Here is a 21,254-nt window from a genome sequence, read left to right on the forward strand (position 1 = left end):
CAGTTTTAAAACTGTCAACACTCAGTACTTGGGAAAGGCACTTTTTTCTGTTCCCTGTGCACAATGCAAGGCACTCAAAGGCATGCTTGGATGACTTTGATGTGGAAGAACAAGTCAGGGTTATTATAGTTTTGGAAATTTCATTCTACTTAGTTTTTATTTGGTTTGAGTAATGTTTTTAAATTTAGTTTTAATTAGCTTTTTGTCTCTGTTAGTTTTTATTAGTTTTAGTTATTTAAAAAAAGCTTAATTTTAGTTAGCTTTAGTATTAGTTTTTGTTTTAAAAATATGTATTACTTGTGTGCAATAATAAATGCCATGGTAAAATGAAAAAAATAACGCACTTCTTACCTAGCATTGCGGTTTAACGGGATTAAATGAAAAAGCAGGTAGGGCGAGCCATTGGAGCCAAAAATCAAACGTGCAAATTGTTAGCTAGGAGCGACATCATCTGAAGGTGTTTTTTTATTGGCTGCTGCTATATGACATCACTTCCATGCGACAAACGTCCTTATTCCTGTTAATATCGGAATAAATCACATTTTATCAACCCCAAAGGCTCATGTATTAAATTAATTTCCAAAGATGAAAACTAAGCTTCACTTTGTTTTAGTTTTTTAAAAAGCATATTTTATTTTTATTTTTCACGAAAATGTTTTTTGAATTATAGTTTAAGTTATTTTGTTAGTTTTAGTTCACTAAAATAACCTTGGAACAAGTGCATGACAATTCCCACTGACATCCTGCATCTTCTAGGAAGGCTTCCAAAAATCTTAAATCTGTTAAAAATATGATTTTCTGTAGGTGTCCCAATATGTACCTCAAATAAGAGAAGATGCAATAACGTAAGAAAACATAAGATAATCTTTCTCTAATCCCCAGAGGGGAATTTTGCATGATGACAAATCAACTTTTATCCAAAGTAATGATCAATCAGATGCAATTTTGAGTGGAATTCCTCAGGGAAATCTTCCAGGTCCATTTGTTTTCTATAAAGGTTGAACCTTTTCAAGTAAAAATATACATTACGAATAATCTTCCTGGAAGTGTGGTAGCTGTCACAGGTCTTAAGTGCTGATTGTGTCCTAGCACGGTCCATATAGTTCCTCAGGGACATGATTTAGGTCCATTCATTTTTCGTCATGTTTTCTCACTTTTCACTTCCTGTAGGTGGATGTGTCTCAATATTTTGGTCCATATGTGACTTTGCAATGCCATACCTTTTCTTCTCCATAATTGTATCTAATATATGTCATGTTTAAGATTTTGCACAACACTCATCCAAAGTAATGATGAGCCAGACACAATTTTGAGCGGCGATCCTTGGAGGAATGTTAGCAGCCCATTCATTAATCAAATGAATTAAAGCACAAAGCAAATCTGTGTTCTATTAACCTCCAATCTGTTCCAATTCTTTTGTGTATATAAAAAAATTCCTGGCATTCATTTGTTTATTGGTCACAATTTGCAGTTGCAGTATGCATATATGATCACATAAAAACATCTTTCGTCACTTTTTCCTCAATCTCCAGGTGAACATGCCCGAGCTAGCCCTTCTCCGCTTCGTTGTGCTGGACGACGACTACATCGGAGACGATTTCATCGGCCAGTTCAGCGTGGCGTTCGAGTGCCTTCAGTCCGGCTACCGCAACGTGCCCCTGCTGGGCCTGATGGGGGAGCCCTTACCCCACGCCAGCCTCTTTCTCCACGTGGCCGTCACCAACCGGCGAGGGGGCGGCAAGGCCCACCGCAGGGGTCTGTCGGTGAGGCGGGTGGGCCGACGCGGGCGCGAGTATGTTACGTTGAGGAACACGGGTATCAAGGCAGTGGATGAGACCTTCAAACTGGCCAGCGCACCCCTGAAAGAAGTGATGGACCTGCGGGAAGAAGCTCAGGTAAAGTTACTGTCATTGTTATGCTTCAATGGGTGCAAGTGCACCCGAAGAAGGCCCAATGCTGGTACATAAACTCTATTAATGTTTCTGCCTTGAACCCACAACCTCTGAATTGTGAGGCACATGTGCTAACGAGTCACCCACTGTCCTGCCAAGTTGAATACAACTGATCTGCTTAACAAATTTCCTGGTTTAAAAACTAAGTTTAATGCTATTAACATTTATTTCAGTTATTGACTTATTTAGCACCATGCAGAGGAATTTAACTACCCTTTGTATTGACTTTTCTTTCTTAACTCAATCACTGCCCAGCGAAAATGGAACGTTGACGTCTATAACCGTCAATGGCAGTGAATGTGTTAAAGAGACATTGTGTAGAATTTATTGCCATCTCGTGGTGAACTAATAGAATGCAATGACATTTTGAAGCACGCACAGAGCGGTGCCTCAGAGAGCCCTTATTTTACAAGCGTATCACAAATTACTACGTTTAATGCTATTAACATTAACAAGTTTAATGCTATTAACATTTATTTCAGTTATTGACTTATTTAGCACCATGCAGAGGAATTTAACTACCCTTTGTATTGACTTTTCTTTCTTAACTCATTCACTGCCCAGCGAAAATGGAACGTTGACGTCTATAACCGTCAATGGCAGTGAATGTGTTAAAGAGACATTGTGTAGAATTTATTGCCATCTCGTGGTGAACTAATAGAATGCAATGACATTTTGAAGCACGCACACAGCGGTGCCTCAGAGAGCCCTTATTTTACAAGCGTATCACAAATTACTACGTTTAATGCTATTAACATTAACAAGTTTAATGCTATTAACATTTATTTCAGTTATTGACTTATTTAGCACCATGCAGAGGAATTTAACTACCCTTTGTATTGACTTTTCTTTCTTAACTCATTCACTGCCCAGCGAAAATGGAACGTTGACGTCTATAACCGTCAATGGCAGTGAATGTGTTAAAGAGACATTGTGTAGAATTTATTGCCATCTCGTGGTGAACTAATAGAATGCAATGACATTTTGAAGCACGCACACAGCGGTGCCTCAGAGAGCCCTTATTTTACAAGCGTATCACAAATTACTACGTTTGAAAAGTTCTCCTTCTTCGAGGCGCGACTCGTGAAACACTGAGAGATGACTAGACCTACAATTATATTTAAAAAAAAAGCATGTTGTTGATGTGGTAGCACATTATTTTTTTGCATATTCTAAAAAATAATAGTAGGTGTTTAAAATGAATTATTAGGTCACCACTAGATGGCGATGCACTCTACACACTGTCACTTTAAAGTACTCCTCTCATCTTGCAAAAAACCCCCCAAACACTTAATTGATTAATAACTTTTTGGTTGGGCAGAGGTAAAAAATGAACACAATCCATTTTGATGCAGATCAATAATTATTATTTTTTTTTTATATTTATTTATTTATTTATTACTTTTTTTTGTTTAGTTTGGGGATATTGCTATTTTTCAACATTTACACTTTAATTTCTTTATGACAAAAATCACAAATTTTATTGGCAAAATCAATTTGCTATCATTATTGCTACCGCTATCATTATCCTTATTCTTATCCTATCTTTTTTGTTATATTATTAAGGAAAACATACAATAAGGGTATTGTTTTATTTTTATTTTCTACTAATTTTTACTTTATTTTCACTCTGGCTCATACTAGGTAACTTTATTTGACAGAAACAAGATGCCACATAAAAGGTGTTCTATATCACTTAAAATTGGTAACAGGTTGGCTTGAACAAAGTAATTTGGGATCATCAACTATTTCTAGTATTCATATTTGTTTTATTGATTTATGTTTGTTGTTCTTTACCAGGTTTAGAGGAAAGGAAAAGTTGAAATATGTTCTTGAAATGAAAGTTGTCTGGGAAAAATAGCATAAAAAAACTAAAGATTACATAATGACGCAAAATGTCAGCAGTGAAAAACATTCTTAAGAAAAATGAGTGATGGAGGATTATTAAACATTTATTAATAGAAGCAACATTAGAAACTTCCACCTTTCTGCCATTCACCCACTTGTTATAACACGCGTGCACACGCACTGTGGGCTCATCTGCTCGTCCATCATTCATCACGCCTCCGTTGCTGCAAATCACACACATGCTCACACTCGCACACAGGTGGCATTCGTCTAGCCCGTCTAGCCTGCTCGGTCTAGCCGCAACTATTTATTTATTTATTTATTTATTTTTTTGTTACTTATAATTTGCTGTTGTTTTCAGGGCACCATCGCCAGTTTCAAGGAGCAGTGTGGGCTCCCCACGGTGGCCAAACTCAAGCAGTGCATCCAGAGCCTGGCCACCAGGCTGCAGAGCCCAGAGGGCACCATGGGGGCCAGCATGGTGCTCAAGGAGGGCTACCCGTGTCTGGAGGCCCTCGTCGGTGTGTCCGAGCCCACTCGCAAGCTGCTCTCAGCATATGACACGGTCAGTCCAAAAGTCTTCTCCTCATGTGTTTGAATTTGCTTGAATTTCTTTTCTTGAAAAACATGATCTTATCTTACCTTGCGTGTGCATTGGCCTTTAAAGTGTGAGAAAAAAGAATACTTTTCTCTCGCAAGCTTTTACTAGCTTCTCCCGCTAACCGCTCTTGTTAGTCACTCCAGCTTATGGCTACGGGTAACTCCCGCTTGCCACTTTTGTTAGTTGCTCCGGCTAACTCGCTCGGTTTTTCATTGTCGCTCGCCGGTGTTCACGGCAGCCTGCCAAGTCGCCGTCGCTCGCCAAGATGCTCGCTGTCTCACACCAAATAAAAATTGGTGGCAGGTTTGTAAAGTTTGGTCTCTCTGAGTCACCGTAGGGTGCGTGCTTCAAAATCCACATGTTATATAGCGACATCCAATGGGGAATTTTTACACACTGTACCTTTACAGTAATGGTGCAACTTTTTTCTCACACAAAAGCATCTGTGAGCTAATTTTTTTTATAGGAATGAGTTTATATTGATAAGAACAACTTATTACTACTAGAAATTATGTAAAGCTCTCCAAGGATACTGAAGATTTTTTTCCCCAATGCAATCACACAAAAGCATCTGTGAGCTAATTTTTTTTATAGGAATGAGTTTATATTGATAAGAACAACTTATTACTACTAGAAATTATGTAAAGCTCTCCAAGGATACTGAAGATTTTTTTCCCCAATGCAATCATTAAAATTTTTCATGTTTTTGCTGCTAGGCTCTACGATTCTTCTTCTTCTTCTTTTTTTTTTTTTTTTTTTTTTTTTTTTTTAAGTTTTATTGCCTTTTAAGCCAGTGTGGTAAAACAATGACCAGTGCTAAACATGCATTTGTGAAGCTGTAGTTTGTAACACATGATCATGATGGTGTCTGTTAAATGAACATGCTAAACAGTCACAGATTTGGTCTAGATCCTAATAAAATGTTGCTACAAAACAGTGACACAACTGCCTCTGATACTATAAATGAGACCTGACAGGTGTCCTGGCTGGTTCACTGATATTATTTACCCTTTAAAATTGGTGATCCGTGGTTACCATGGCAATAGCAGAAAGAACACTCATAAAACAAGCCAGTGTAACAGCAACATGAGGTTGAAGTTATTTTATTACTTTGAGGAAAAACTCTAATGTTAGCATGCTACGACTCTTGGAATATGAATTTCGAGCCTGTTTGCTGTGTTGCTGTTCTGTATAAAAGGCATTGACACACAATGCTGGGATGAAGTAGAACATTTTTGACCTTCAAAGGTAGTATCAGAGCCATAACAGAGGCCTGTTTTTGTGAGGAAAATTTTTCAGCTGCTATCCATGGTGGGAACAAACCTGTGAGTTGCCCCTCTCAAACAGTAATAATTACCGATAGATGCCACAAGATGGCAATTAACAGTGGTGTAGTCCAGCATATACGTGGATATACCCACTTCTTTTTCAGTCAGTTTTGCGTCTACCTATTTCTAAATCCTTAATTTTGCGTCTACCCACTTCTGAATCCTTCTTGATGCGTACCATTCTGGCATGACCCACCCTGGTCTGCCTCTAACTGGCTGGCCTGCACTCGCTGCCTTATTGGTTAATTAAAGGCATGAGGGCTGATGTGCCAGTCAGAGAATGAAGAGTATGGTGCAAACTGCTAACAATGCCACTCCAGTTGGTTAACAGGTCACTCTGTCGTCTGAGCAATGATCGTAAATGTGAGCAAGGCGAAAATAAATAAACGTCTTTCCAGTGAGTGACGGCATGTATCCAAAGAACATACTGTACATTCGATGAAAACATTCACAGGTAAGTTTTAAATTGGTTTCCAAATTATTTTAAACCACTGGCAGCAATATGACTGAGTGTACAGAGGAGGATTTTGTCGCTAATACATATAGTTAAACTGTGCATTTTGGCTAGGCTAACGTTAGCAACTTAGCCCTAAACTAGTTAGATTGGGATCATTTAGCAAACCAGCGTAATTGTTTCAGTAAATTAACCCATTTTGTTAAGACTTTTATGCCAGACTGTAATGTTAGATGAGTGAAACTGTAATAAATACCCAGACCAGAGATTATCTCAGTGTCTATGAAGCGTTTTTTTTCCTTATTTTTAGGTCTAAATAACATTAGCCAAATTATTGTGTACTTAAAAGTATTATAATACTTAGCCCTCACTAACTTACGTGATGTAATTTTGTAATTTTATTGTTGTCTGCTTCATAATAAATAGGCTACATTTTACATTACAAACTGCTCCCAATTCATTCATGATAATTTTATTATCATGTTTATTTACAAATGACGGCCTTTTCCTTACATGTTACCGTTTCTAAACAGGGTGTTTTTCTACAAAAAAAAAGTACAATTGAGAGTATACCCACTTCTCCAGGGACCACTACACCACTGGCAGTAAAGTACTACTTTTGCCTATATTACTTTTATACACAAAGGCAGCAAAAAGCGAGATTTTCAGTGAATTGCAGAGGTTAAAATAAACTAACATGAAAATGTGATTTTGTGACTGTTGAACTGCGGATACTCCACGACCCTTGTGTGGACTAAGTGGTCATGAAAATGGATGAACTGCGGATATACGGGGGCTCACTGACTTCCAGGATGCGATGCGAACACGGCAGCATTTTATGCAGTACATCATCTCATTATCTGATTGCAAGATGAGGTATTATTCTATGAGCACACAGCTGCCGCAATATCTCCTTGAGTGAACGAGGGTTCACTTTTTGTCAATTCAAGGACGCATCTGTTGAGGAAGGACGCATCTGTACTTGCTCCTGCACTCGCTCGTGAATCTAACTACTTGTTGATTTTTGCATTGGGATTTTTAACTACATTGTTGCAGAATGCCTGGCGGAAAAAGAGCTGACGAGAATGAGGAGATAAAATCTACTCTTAAAAACTCAGTGGAATGGTTGCCGAATTACTTGAAATGAAGAAGAGTATTGAGCCACTTCTTCAGGAAATACAGCAATTGAAGAAAGAGACACAGGAAAAAGATCGACGCATTGTTGCCTTGGAACAAAAAGTGGATGATTTGGAACAAAATCTTCATATCAACGATGTGATAGTCACAGGTATCAAGATCAAGCCGCGCCGTGGCCCTTTGAGAGCTGCGGCTAGCACGAGCACGGAAGATTCTGACCAATATTCAGGGAACGAGACTGTGGAACAGCAAGTGACACTTCAACTCAGAGATTTGGGATTAACTGTTGATCCTGCGCACATTCAGATGTGCTTTTCGCTTCCAACTGGAGGGACACGACCACCGGCAGTTCTGATCAGGTTTGTTGACAGAAAGAAAAAGATTGCTCTTCTGAGAGACCGTCACAAGCTTCGTGGGAAACATGTCTACATCAACGAAAACCTCACCAAACGAAATGCTGACATCGCCAAAAAGGCTCGACAAATGAGAAAGAATGGACTTATCGAAAGCACGTGGACAAAAGACTGCCAAATTTTTATTCAAACTAAAGAAAACTCTGGTCAACTAAAAACACGAATCGTGAAAGGAGCTGAGGAATTAGCAGCACTTGAGAGACAACAGTAATTCACAATATCACAACAACAACATCACTAATTACCCAAAGCTGGAGTTGTATATGATTACTTGCTGACTTTGCCAAGGCTAACTCTTGTTTATACACCTGCATTGATAACATGTATTGCTGTTCCCGTTTGAATGTAAATATTGTCTGGCTCGAATTCCGTTTGGACATTTGTTGTAACAGTCAAGGCTACATGATAAGGCTGTATTGTGGCTACAATGAAACTGCTGTCAATACGCAAAATGGGGTTGGTGGTCTGGTTCCTGGAATGCGGCTGGCGTGGGCCGCTCTGCTGGGTGAGCTAGGCTGGGCAGCGCACAGGAGTCATCAGATCGACAACGTGCTAGCAACCAGTGGTGCTACCTGACCAGAATCGAGGGAAAATTGCTTGAATCGCAATGGGCAGAATGCAAGCCGATCTACTCTTCTGGAAAGCACAACATGTGTGAAAGCTGATCCGAGGTCAGCGAAGACCCTACTGGTGAAAGAGAAGAATTGCGCTTGCCTTGGCTGCTCGCCTGGCGGGGTGGGCCTGCTGGTGGCGTCTGGGGACCGACTCACCAGTTCCAAATGACTGGGACTAGCCACAATCTACACACGGACATTCAAGATGAACTGAGCGAGCAGTGTCTGGGATAGTATGGGATGGATAACGATAAAAATGATTGACTATTCTAAATAATGTATATGATTGATGCGTTATAGTAATGGGTCGATGGGGACGGGTCTCTAATAAGCTTCGGCTTCTACCCGTCAGCCCTTCTTTCGGATGTCAATGTTGCAATGTTGTGATGTGATTGATGTAAGCTGTAATGTGTCCGAAAGGAAAAAATGAATAAACTAAACTAAACTAAACTTTTTGAAACCATGATGAAAATTTCATCTCATTAGTTCACACATTTGCTAATTAATACAAAACACAATTCCACTTCAGTACAATGTGTGATTAAAATCCATCCAGCATTATTGAAGCAAAAAAAAAAAAAGTGCAACACTACAACACCTCCCCCAGGATGACACTCTATAATGGTACAACGTCAAATTTCAGTGCCTACAAGCGCACGCACACACGCACTGGTGTGGCATTGAGTATGCAGAGAGACACTTGATGACACGCGTGAAGCAGTCACCCACGCCTCGTCAAGCTCACACATCCCAGGCGTCCAGCTGCTTCATCTCCATCTCGGGATGCCTCCCTCCCACCTGTGTCACCGCTCGGCTGTCACACCTACACGCATTGTCATACGTGGCGGATTAATATTTCTCCTTACCATAGCTAATTATACTTAGATAGAAAAGTCACCATTAGTAATTCTTCATCAAAACAAGTTGCAAGTACAGTTCAGTTCAAATCAAACTGCCCTCATGCTCGCATTGCGAACGTCACCGCTCATTTCACCCTCCTTGGTTTAGTCGTCTGTATTGAGATGTAAATTCTCAAAACCATTCTCGTCTTTGTTGCAAGAACATCAAGTTAAACTGTTGGGAATGATTACTTCACTTTGTGAAGGTGAAACAGCCAACTGTCCCAATACTTTAGTCTTTTTGTGGTTTCAGATGATTGCGGCCCAGAAACAGCTGATTGAGAATGCCGATAGCGTCCAGGAGAGGATTGCACAGGTGCAGAAAGAAGGTAAACGATAAAATATCCTTACTTTAGATCAGGGATGTCCAAACTTTTCCATTTGAGGGCCACATACAGAAAATCAGAAGGACACAAGGGCCACATAATGTTATGAAGAGAAATTGTGTTTAGTTCTAAAAATTGTACAAATAATTTAATTGTTCTTTTGCATATTTAGAAAAATGCTACAGTATACAAACCAATTTATTTGTAATATGGCAGTAGGGTTATTAGTTTGGGAATTTTTCATTTTAGTTAGTTTTTATTAGTTTTCTGGGTGGTTATGTTAGCTTTTATTAGTTTACTTCTTTAAAAAATGCTTAGTTTTAGTTTAGTTTTTTAGTTTCAGTATTAGTATTAGGGTGTTATTATTATTATTATTTTTAAGTGTATTACTTGTGCGCAATATTTAAAAAACACCATGGGAGCAACGTCATCTTTTGGTGCTTTTCTATTGGCTGCTGCTAGATGACGTCACTTCTGTGTGACATACTTTCAAACGTCATTATTCCGGTTGATATCAAAATAAATCTACTAAAAATCACATTTCAAATCATCCCCAAAGGCTCATGCATTCAATTAATTACCAAAGACTAAAATGAAGGACGTTTGCTATAATTATAGTTTTGAAAACATAAAATTTGTAGTTTCAGTTAGTTTTAGTTTTTTAAAAAGCATTTTCGTTTTTATTTTATGTCGTTAACAATATTGTTTGTGGAATTTTTGTTTTTTTCATTAGTTTTAGTTAACTAAAATAACCTTTTGATGGCACCTGTTTTTCGATACCCTCCCTTTCTTACTTTGACCATCTCCAAACATTTTTTGTTTTGTTTATTGTATTTGAACTGAGTCAAATGCCATTTTTAGCATATGTCGCGGGCCACTGAAAAATGGACGGTGGGCTGCAAATGGCCCCCGGGCCGTAGTTTGGACACCAGCTTGGCTTTAGATGAACACTGAGAAGTTTTCATTTCACAATATGTTTATTGTTGCATTTGTAGTTTGACGCCTACAACTGCAGTGTACTAATACCTCATTTCAACTTGCTGAAGTCACTGAACAGAAAACCAAAATGTGTTTTCATTTTGTAGGCATGGAATTCCACGAAGATCTGTCTCGGTTGGCGGAGAAGGAAGGAATGAAAGGATGTAAACTGAGCAAAGCTGTTGAAAGTTTCACTTGGAACGTCACTGTGCTCAAGGTACAGCAAATATACAGAAAATACATATAGTACTTTTTTGGTTCTGATTTGACATTATAACATTTGTTTTTATAATAATAAGCATGTTTCAACTCAGATCCTATATTTGGCTTAGAAGTCCTCTTTCCCTCTTAATTAAAACAATGTATCTAATGTGAAGGCATGAGAGTTGGTCTTTTACCATATCCACTCACCAGTCGCTTTATTAGGTACATCTTGTCAGTTTCATTCGATGCCTTTACAAGTAATGCTAATTTTGCACCGTCACAGCAGCATTTTTGTGTTTTCGGTGCATCAAAGAATATTTTTGTTGTAAGCTGCATGAGAGGCTCAAGTCAAGTCAGCTCTATTTTTATAGTCAAAATATTAGAAACGACTGTATATACACTATAACAGAATAATCAAATACACTATATATTTTTTTGCAAATCTATAATAAACACAAGATTACACTTAGATGACATTTTTTTCCTCTCAGTTCAGCTAATCAAGAGTATTTAGATTTAACTGCTGCTTTTTTTGTTTTTCCAGAATCAGAATACTTTTTGATCCTTGAGGGAAATATGAAGCTTTATTATTACAATTAAGTAAAATATTATTAATTTAGCTTGTGTCACAGTTCTGACTGAGTTTGGGGGTTTGAATCCAGAAATTTTTAACTTTAGAGAGGGCAGAGTTGCAGAGCCTTGCGGAAAATATTAGCTTAGTGCAGCCAAATAACTCCAGAAGTTTTCTGATGATTTCTGAATGATCCAATGTTGACGAGGGATGTAATGATACCGGCAATATCGTGATATCGCAATATTAAAACTGCCACAATATATCGTCATTGTCTTCTCACGATATTAAAAGCAGCACATATGTTAAAAAAAAGTCATTCCATTTGTGCACTTCTAGCATCTTCTCGTGGCTATTTTTTTTTAGTGCAGTTTAATTTTCACAAGGCATGTTTTGGCCCTTCTATGTTTAAAATCGACGCTAATGGTCATATAAAGGGGAACGTAATTTGCTTGTGAACCAAGTCAATGTGTGTGGGAACTCAGTGTGTATGCATTAGCAAGTAAGTGCCTCAATATATTATATTTTAATATTTTTTATTGCAGTAATTCACAAAAGCACAATATTGCGTGTTTTTTTTTTTTTTTTTTCAGTATTAGCTTTTACAATATTGTGACCTTTTTTGTATCGCCAACCTCCCTACAATATCGTGATAATTATCGTATCGTGATCTTCATATCATGATAATATCGTGATGTTTGGATCTTGTTACATCCCTAATGTTGACATAAATGACTGATGGTGATAAATGGAGTTCAGTCCTTTGTGTAATCTAGTCTCAGTAATGATCTCTGTTAAAAAAAAAAAAAATGCAGCAAAAAAAAATAAAATAGCATCATGAAGGCCAAGGAACCCACCAGGAGAAAACGGTAAAAAGGAAAAAAAAAAAAAAGTGTTTTTGCTAACCATGTAGAAGTCATTGATCTCCCGTTCTGCTGCTGCAGGGTCAGAGCGACCTGCTCCGCGGCGCCAAGATGGATTCCCTGGATGCCCTGAGGCAGGTGGCGCTGGCCTGCGAAGCCTCCGGACTCACCTCGCCTTCCTCCAACTCCTCCTCCGCCACTTTCTCCACCGCCGAGCTGCACTATAGCTCTCATAACTTTAGCGGGCGCCGAAGCAGCACGCACAGCAACGGGCGCGTCTGACGCGGTTTCTTGCTGAGCGGGGCATGTCGCTTCATCCGGTGCACTAAGAGTCTTAACGAGAGGCCTTTCCTGAATGGCGCAAAATTCTTGCTTTATTTCCTGACACAACATTCAGGCTCAGTCTAACTCAAGCCCAATTTTACACATTACGCTGAATTAAGGAGGCAGCATTTGAAGTTGACGTTTGAATTAGTTTTAGAACGGTAGTCAGTTTAACTTACAGAAAAAAAAACTTGGTTACATGTGTGCTGCTTTATAAACTGAGGAACCATATTTGGTTCCATAACTATGGGGTTCAAGAGAAATAATATTTTTTCCTGCCAGCTGGCAAAAAAAACAACATTTTTTTTTACAATTAAATTTTTATTAAATACTTATATTTAATATAAAGGTTTTAATTAAATTAATACATTAATTTAAAGAGCATTGAAATTGATTTTAATTAATTAATTTATTAAATTATAGGTGGTCCTGAAAAAGTGTTTCTCGACCCCAAAATGAATCTTGTCTTGCTGTTTTTACATTTGGAACCCATGTAAATTATGACAACAAAAAGAACCCAAGTATTTTCTGTGATTGATTTGAAAAATTTAATTTATGGTTTCTATGTTCGTATGCAGCTTAGTCTAATTGGATTTTTTTGTTTCCGTACGCCGGATATTCCCAGATTTTAATTTCATGGTAAATTGAAGTTGTTTTCAATTACATCGTGTCAGAACCGCTGTCATTTCACAGATGATCATGTTACGTAAACAAAACGTACACACAGTATTCATAAGCAGCCCAATCAGGTTGCAGGTTGTTCGGTGGCCTTTGGTTCTCGTCATGTTAACTGTGAGAGGTTGAAATGTGAGGATGGGTAATTGGAGAGGTCATTTGCCGGAAGACGTACGTGTGTGGATCACATGACCCCATTTCCTGCGACATGATGTAAATCAGTACAACACTGTATGTGATGGATGTAGCAATAACAACAATAGAGACGTGGGTAAAAAAACAAAACAAAAAAAATGACAGATTATTGTGTTGTGTCTTTCTAATGAAACACGTTGACTCTTTGAATGTGTGAAAACATCAACTGCTTGTTGATGATGGTTGTTAGCTTTGGCCTTTTGAGTGTAAATGTGTGTTTTTTTTGTATTACGTCAGCTTTTAACCCAAACTTCTTGAGTCTTGTTATGTGTATTTTTTCATCCTACAGTTTGTTTATTGTTAGAATATGCTAAATCCACAAAGGACGTCCCAGATTTGAACGTAGAACTTTAGAAATGTGAGGCACATGTGCAAAACTCTTGGCCGTCATATTATTTGTTGTAAATTGGGGTGTCAAAATTAGTGCGTTAATTTAAAGTTCCGTTAATGCCACTAATTTTTTCATGCACAATTAATGACCGCCCCTTACTGAGAAAGCCTGTAGGGGAATTCCAGTTGCAACACAGCAGATACATCAACGTCAAAATTTAGCAGGAATGAATTGAATAATTATGCATATATTTGTGGAAACTGGGGTCAAGTTTTAAAATGTGGAGAATTTCACAAGTTACTTTGTTAAAGGGATATTTGACTCATTGAGTCATTTTCAGCAGTAAAAAGTAAATATTTTGTCCAGAATTAATTTGATAACTTGATTATTTTTCATGTGTGATTAATACCTTTAAAAACATTTTTTTCCCACTTGCTGTCAACTGAAGATGACATCACCTGTGCTGAGGAGGTAGGTAACGACCAATCATGGCTCAGTTTGCTGACCAAACTCGGAAAACAGGTGAGCCTTGATTGGTCGTTAGCTACTTCCTCAACACAGGTGAGGTCATCTTCAGTTGACAGTAATTAGTAAAAATGTGTTTTAAAGGTATTAATTGTACATGAAAATAATGAAGGTATCAAATTAATTCTGGACAAAATATTAACTTTTGACTGCTGAAAATGTGTCCATGAGTCAAGTATCCCTTTAACCTATTCACTGCCAGCCATTTTAGAAAATTTCAACATTTTCAATACCCACGCGATATTACGTTCAATAATTATATATAAACCGAATCTACCAAATGACAGCATAGACGCCCTACTTTTTGCCCCGTCCCGTTCTTTTATAATTGACAGTAGAAAAATGTTTGCCAAAATACAGCCATTTCTCCCATGGACTCTGAAACTGTGTTTATTTCGTATAAAATGGGCCAATGATGTCATCTACCGGTGGTTGGGCATCAGTCAAGTTGTTTCCAAGTTTGACATTTACAGTGGAGCATAATCAGATTCTCCCCCATCTATCCCCGCTCTAAAAAATACAATTGACAAGTATACTTGTCAAAGGCAGTGATTAGATCGCTATTAATATGAAAAGAAAGATGCACTGAGCTGTCACCAACATCTTACAAATGCAATTATGCCATCTAGTGGCAGAAAAAATACCTCAACACAAATCAATATCACACTCGGTTTTTTTTTTATAGTACAGTACATCTTTTGAATTTTAACTCAATTTTATGAATTATGAAATTACTGTCGCAATGGCTAAACGATGAAGCCATATTTCTATTGAACATTTTTTTCTACTTTTATGTTAGTAAGAGTATGAAAACTTGGAAAAACATTTTTTATTGTACATTTAGAAGCGATTAATCACGAGTTAACTATTGAAGTCATGCAAATTCCCTTTTAAAAATTTAATAGCCTGACACCCCTAGTAGTAAATAAATACTTTTCTGACTCAGAAATGAAATAATTTTCCACGACACAGTTTGAGACTCCCTGAATTTTTCGACTGAAAACACAAGGGGCCCCCTGTCACTTCGTTGTGATGTCAAGCTATTTACGTCATGCTTAAACTCATTCACTGCCTTTGACAAGTATAATTGTCAATTGTATTTTTTAGAGCGGTGCTAAATGGGGGCGAATCTGATTATGCTCCACTGTAAATGTCAAACTTGGAAACAACTTTACTGATGCCCAACCACCGGTAGATGACATCATTGTCCCATTTTATACGAAATAAACACAGTTTCAGAGTCCATGGGAGAAATGGCTGTATTTTGGCAAACCTACATTTTTCTACTGTCAATTATAAAAGAACGGGACGGGGCAAAAAGTAGGGAGTCTATTCTGTTATTTGGTAGATTCGGTTTATATATAATTATTGAATGTAATATCACGTGAGTATTGAAAATTTTAAACTTTTCTAAAATGAATGGCAGTGAATGAGTTAAACAGGTTTGCGTTGATATCTTGTTATGTTGCTGCAGGGTCAGAGCAACTTGCTCCGTGGAGCCATGATGGATTCCTTGGATGCTAGACAGGCTGCCAAATAGCGAGAATGTAGTGTGACACCATTTGCTACTTGGCAACAACCACCAGAATTCAAAATAGTTCAAACCCAACTAACCTGCAACTTAGACAGCCTGCCATAGAAATCCAAACAAAGTAAATGGCAAGACTATGTTGTGAAACTAGCAACAGTTTAGCTGCGGTTTCAAAAAGCTAACATCCTAAAAAGTTGTTTGCATCTCATTCTGGTGATCTTCTTACCTTGCGGATCAACCTTGACATGAATGATGCATTCGCTCCCGTAAAACAAACCGCAGTATTAGCTTTCCCGGTCCGCTTCACTAATGCCGCTGACATATGGACAGGCTCATACAGGCTATATGCTATATCATGCGAGGACATGGCAAAATGAGCCTTTTTGACAGGTTGCGGCGACATTAGGTTTAAAATAAGGTCATCAGAATGGTAGCGAATGGAGAGTGTAAATCAAATTTAAATATATGATGATAGTCTTATTTGCATTTTTTTGAGATCTCAAAAGCAGCATTGAGCATTTGATGTCCCTGCTCTGATGATCACATGCCATTAGGCTTAGTGGGCACATTTGCAAGGTGTCTGTCAATTAGAAAATTGGGGACAAATGAATTTATTTCAGTAGTTCAATTTAAAAAGTGGCATACCCTGAGTGAAATATTTAATTATTTAAAAACAATTTGGATATTATAGCTTACAGCTGACAAACCACAAATTCATCAATTCAAGAAATTTTATACGAAAAAATCAAAGCAAATATTTAATATAGAAATTAGGTACTCTTTGGTATTTTACTGTTCTATTAAAGGCACCGTCTTCCGTTTTCACTCAGGAGAGCAGGGGATGGCGGGGGGCGCGTCGCAGGCGGGGCCGTGACGTCACTCCCGCGGCAACTTGACAGCACGCAGGTATTTTTTTTCACTCACTCACTCACTCACTCACTCACTCACTTACACAAGCTTACATGTGTGAGTGAGTCAAAAAAAAAAATAATCTGTGCTTGCTGTCATGTTGCCGCGGGAGTGACGTCATGCAGCCGACAAATTCACCCAGCCCCGTCTGCGACGCCCCCCCGCCACCCCCCGCATTGTGATTGGCTGGAGGGGTAAACAACTGTCTGCCCACAAAAATGTCCCGCTGTTGACAAAACAAACACAAAATGGCAAAATACAGGCCGGGGGGGGGTTAGGAAAAAAAATCACCACCACACATTAACAGGAGCCAAGAGGTGTAGACTGAGAAGGAGTTCATGTGTGTACATCCTGTATTTATATCGTGCATTTTCCTGAGTGAAAACGGAAGACCGTGCCTTTAAATCTATAGAAGGTGTTTCCCTGCTCTTCGCAAGGGATAGGAACAAAAAATCTGAAGGTAAATTGACATCTTTCCCAAAAAGGCTTGACTTTAGTCTAAATGGAACTCCTGATCTCACTTCAACATGCTAGAAGATAGTAGCAAAGTACGACTCACATCTAAATGAAGCTCCTGAATTGACTTCAACATTTCAACATTAGTTCATTGGCACCAAGTTGCCACAAGATGGCAGCAAAGTAATACTTTTTTTTTTTTTTTTTGCTTTGACTTGATCACAAAACAGAAAACAGGTGAGTTTTTCAGCAATGAAGACATGAGTGTTTTTTTTTTTAAAGTCCAATCCACATATATGTGAATTTGTGAATGCATAAATATGAATGTGCAGGGTTCACTTTTTGAGTTTATGAATATCTTCTCTGCAGTCGTGAGATTTATCGAGTTGCTCCGCTATGTATAATGTAGAGTTGCCCATTTTAAGTGTGTTTACAGAATAAATTTACATTGGCTTATACAAGCAACTCTAATGCCTTATATTAAGATGTGTCAACAGTTATGTCAGGTCTCTGCTGGTTAATACAAACCCCAATTCAAATGACATTGGAATGTTGTGTAAAAAGTAAATAAAAACAGAATACAATGATTTGCAACTCCTTTTCGACCTTCAATTGAATACACTTTCAATTACTAACTTTTTTGAGCAAGTAATGAGTAACTAGAACTAATTATTTTCATAAAGTGATGTTCCCAACATGCTTTTGTAACACGTGGCTTGCTGAAATAAGCAGGGACGTCATGTTGTTCCAGAACCTGAATGTACCTTTCAGCATCAATGGTGCCACACATGTGCAAGTGAAGTTACCCATGCCATCACAGATGGTTGCTTTTGAGCTGTGTGCTGATAATAATCCAAATGATCATTTTCCTTTTTGAAAGCCATCATTTCCAAAAATCAATTTAAAATGTGGACTCGTCAGACCACAAGAAACAATAGCTTTGACACAATGATGCTTGGTTTTTAATGGTGCCTGGGGTTTGAAAGGTCACCGGTAACCAATGCTGGTTTTCGTCCTTGCCGCTTACGTGCAGAGATTTCCCCTTAAATTCTTTGCAATTGTACATTGAGAAACATTTTCTTAAACTGCTGGACTCATTGCTCACAAAATGTTCACGAAATGGTGAACCTCATCCCATCCTTACTTTCGTGACACTCACGTGTTTCTAATGAACTTGTTCATGTGTGGAACTTTTATTTTGTATTTTATTTTATTTTTTCAACCAATCTTTGGTGACTCCTGTCCCAGATTTTTTTGCAGTGTTGCAGGCATCAATCATTCATCAATTTGAACATTAAATATTTTGTCTTTGAGTTTAAGTTGGAAAGGATTTTCAAATCATTGTATTATGTTTTATACAATGTCCCAACTTCATTGGAATTGTATGACGGCGTATTAGGGCCACGTAGAAATATATATATATATATTTTTAGAGGGCGGGGTTTCTCGTCATATTGCCCCGCCCTCTACAAAAAAAATAATAATAATTCTACGTGGCCCTAATACGCCGTCATAGAATTGCGATTTGTAGATTTAAAAAAAAAAAAAAGTAGTCTTGTGAATGTTTGAATGTTTAAATTCCGTGTTTAGGGCGTTTCTTAGCTTCTTCTAAGTTTCTGTGCTTGAACAGGCTCCTGATTAAGTTTCCAGTATTTAAAACCAGCGTGTTGACTTCTGCTAAGAGCACTTAAGCAGATGAATAGTCACTGCGCCGCCTCGATACCCTGCACAACCTCAGCAGAGAACCGCTAAAGCTTTGACTCTAACTGTTAATTAATTTTGAGTTGTCCGCATTTCCCGTGTGTCTTAAACCTTTCGAACGTCTCTGTGTGCGATGCTACCTATCTGCAGGCGTGTGCTCCAATAGCGCTTTGCGTCTTTACATTTGTGTTTTTGCGCGTGCGTAAATATACGTAAAGTTTACTTGTACCCGTCATTGTGATATTACAATACCACATATGTGACATCTACAATTGACTCTGATGGCTCTGACATTTGACCCAATATTGGTCCTGCAAATGTTCGAACATTCACTGAATGGTGTTTTTTGATTTTGTAAGATAGATTGAAGACTAAAAGAGATGAAATATTTATTGATGTGTATTTTAAAAGCTATAAATAAATATCATTAATACCTAAATGGACATTGCTTTTATTTTGAAAAGCTACTTTGTTTTCTATCTGACAGGAATTCTAATGTAACAGACATGTGTTCCAGGCTTAATAAAGTGATCTTTTCATGATGAAAGATTTTGATTGAATATGCCTTCCTTCCTTCCTTCCTTCCTTCCTTCCTTCCTTCCTTCCTCAGTCTCGCTTTTTAGTCACATCCTTGGTTGAAACCTACTTTTTATCCTTCTTCCATTTCTCTCTGCCATTTCATCACAACTGTCCATTATTAATCTATCTTTAAACATCAGCCTTTCTGTACTACAGTACTTACTTATTATACCTCCCTGTCCACTTCCCTTTACTTCAGATTTCAGACTGGATTTTTGTCTTCTTATACCGACTGCCTTCCTTTCTTTCGTACCTTAGAAAAATACTGCTTAATCATCTACTTTCTTTGTTCTTGACTTTATGAACGGTACTCATCTCCTAAGCAATACATTTAATAATTTGAGCGGTATTTGGCAGGTCGAATAGTATTGCAGGTTTGGAATTCTGACATGGGGGAAGTTGTGAGCCATCCAGCAACTGATGTCAGAGGCAATCTTTGAGAGCAGCTAGGGTCAATAATTAATATAATAATAATTTGGCCAAGCAGCAGAATATAAACGGAAAAATAAAATTGGTCCTAAAACCAAACCATTCGGTATAAGAGAAGAAGTTGCTGAGCAGTATAGTTGCCTATGGTGAACACAGATGTTCACTCTAAAAAGATATGAGTAACTTATCTCTGATTCCCACTCAGTGTTGAAGCCGATCAATTCAAATAGTGTGGTCAATTGTATTGAAGGCAGCATTGAGATCCAACAAAATGTGTACCCTGCCCTCCCCTTTATCAGCTGTCATTTGTTACCCTAATGGAGGGCAATTTCTCAAATGGGTTTTTAAGACATACAATTCAAAAGCTGTTCAGAAACCACCTTTTCTAAAACTTTGTGTAAAAATAGAAATTTTTATATTGGTTCATAATTATTAAAATCAGAAGGATCACGGTTAGGTTTCTTTAAAAGCAGGTGGATTACAGTGTGTTCAAAAGCAGAGTTGAATTCCATGCACTCTGAATTAGTGAGCTGTTACTAATAGATAAAATGGTGGCACCCAGAGTATTGAAAACCTCTGACAAATTTCGGGGGGTTAGATTGTAGGCAACATGAAGTTCATATATGAAGCAACGACTGATGAAAAACACATAAGGGGGACACTGACTCAAAACTGCCAAAATGACTCTGGATATCCCTGCCCGTTTGTTGTAATAATAATAATAATAATAAACACTAAATGAAAAGAACAACAACAAAACCAATAATAATAACAATAGTAATAATAATAATAATAACAATAATAATAATAATAATAATAATAATAATAATAGTTATTATTATTATTACGTTTTTTTATTTTATTTTGTTGTAGGCCTATTTTTTTCCACTTTTTTTTTTGTTTAAGAAGGATGAGTGTACGCAATGTACGTTAGCTGTCTAACTTTCTAGTTTGAAGAAGTTAGAAACTTCCTAAAACGTTTTTGTTTTCATTTTATAATTAAGTTGACAGGAAAACAAACGAAACAAGCAAACAGATAGTTAAGAACACGGACTGGGACATATCCGGACATAAACCACTTTTGGTTTGAACAGCCGTCGAATGCAACACGGACATAGTAAGTAAGCTAGTTTGGGTGCCATTAGTGGCTCAATGTTACATTGTATTTCAGTGATAAACGTAAACCTTTTTTTCTTGATATATAACAAACCTTTCTTCAACACCATTAGCAATGAATTCATATAAACTGCCGACTCATTTAGAAATCGAGTTTGCAACTTCATGAATAACTTGCACTTGATTGTATGCTGTAGTTCACACAATAGCGATATCTTAACCGAAAGTATCTAAAGTATTTAAACGGAAAGCGTTCCAATACATGTAATCCACACATACTCGGAACGTATCTCTT

At 37.7% G+C, this 21,254-nt stretch overlaps 1 protein-coding gene across 2 annotated transcripts in view; it reads left to right on the plus strand.

Moving 5' to 3' along the window:
- Positions 1–13,632, plus strand: part of plcl1 (phospholipase C like 1) — a 116,401-nt gene extending 102,769 nt beyond the window's left edge. For both annotated transcript variants that reach the window (XM_077536450.1, XM_077536451.1), the window contains exons 8-12: positions 1,533–1,895; positions 4,162–4,365; positions 9,500–9,575; positions 10,658–10,767; positions 12,270–13,632. In XM_077536450.1, the coding sequence (XP_077392576.1) occupies positions 1,533–1,895; positions 4,162–4,365; positions 9,500–9,575; positions 10,658–10,767; positions 12,270–12,470 (954 nt within the window). In that variant the 3' untranslated portion in view covers positions 12,471–13,632. The remainder of the gene's footprint in view (positions 1–1,532; positions 1,896–4,161; positions 4,366–9,499; positions 9,576–10,657; positions 10,768–12,269) is intronic.
- Positions 13,633–21,254: the final 7,622 nt, after the last annotated feature.

Source organism: Festucalex cinctus, chromosome 11, assembly GCF_051991245.1.
Source record: "Festucalex cinctus isolate MCC-2025b chromosome 11, RoL_Fcin_1.0, whole genome shotgun sequence".
In the NCBI taxonomy this organism is placed as follows: Eukaryota; Metazoa; Chordata; class Actinopteri; order Syngnathiformes; family Syngnathidae; genus Festucalex; species Festucalex cinctus.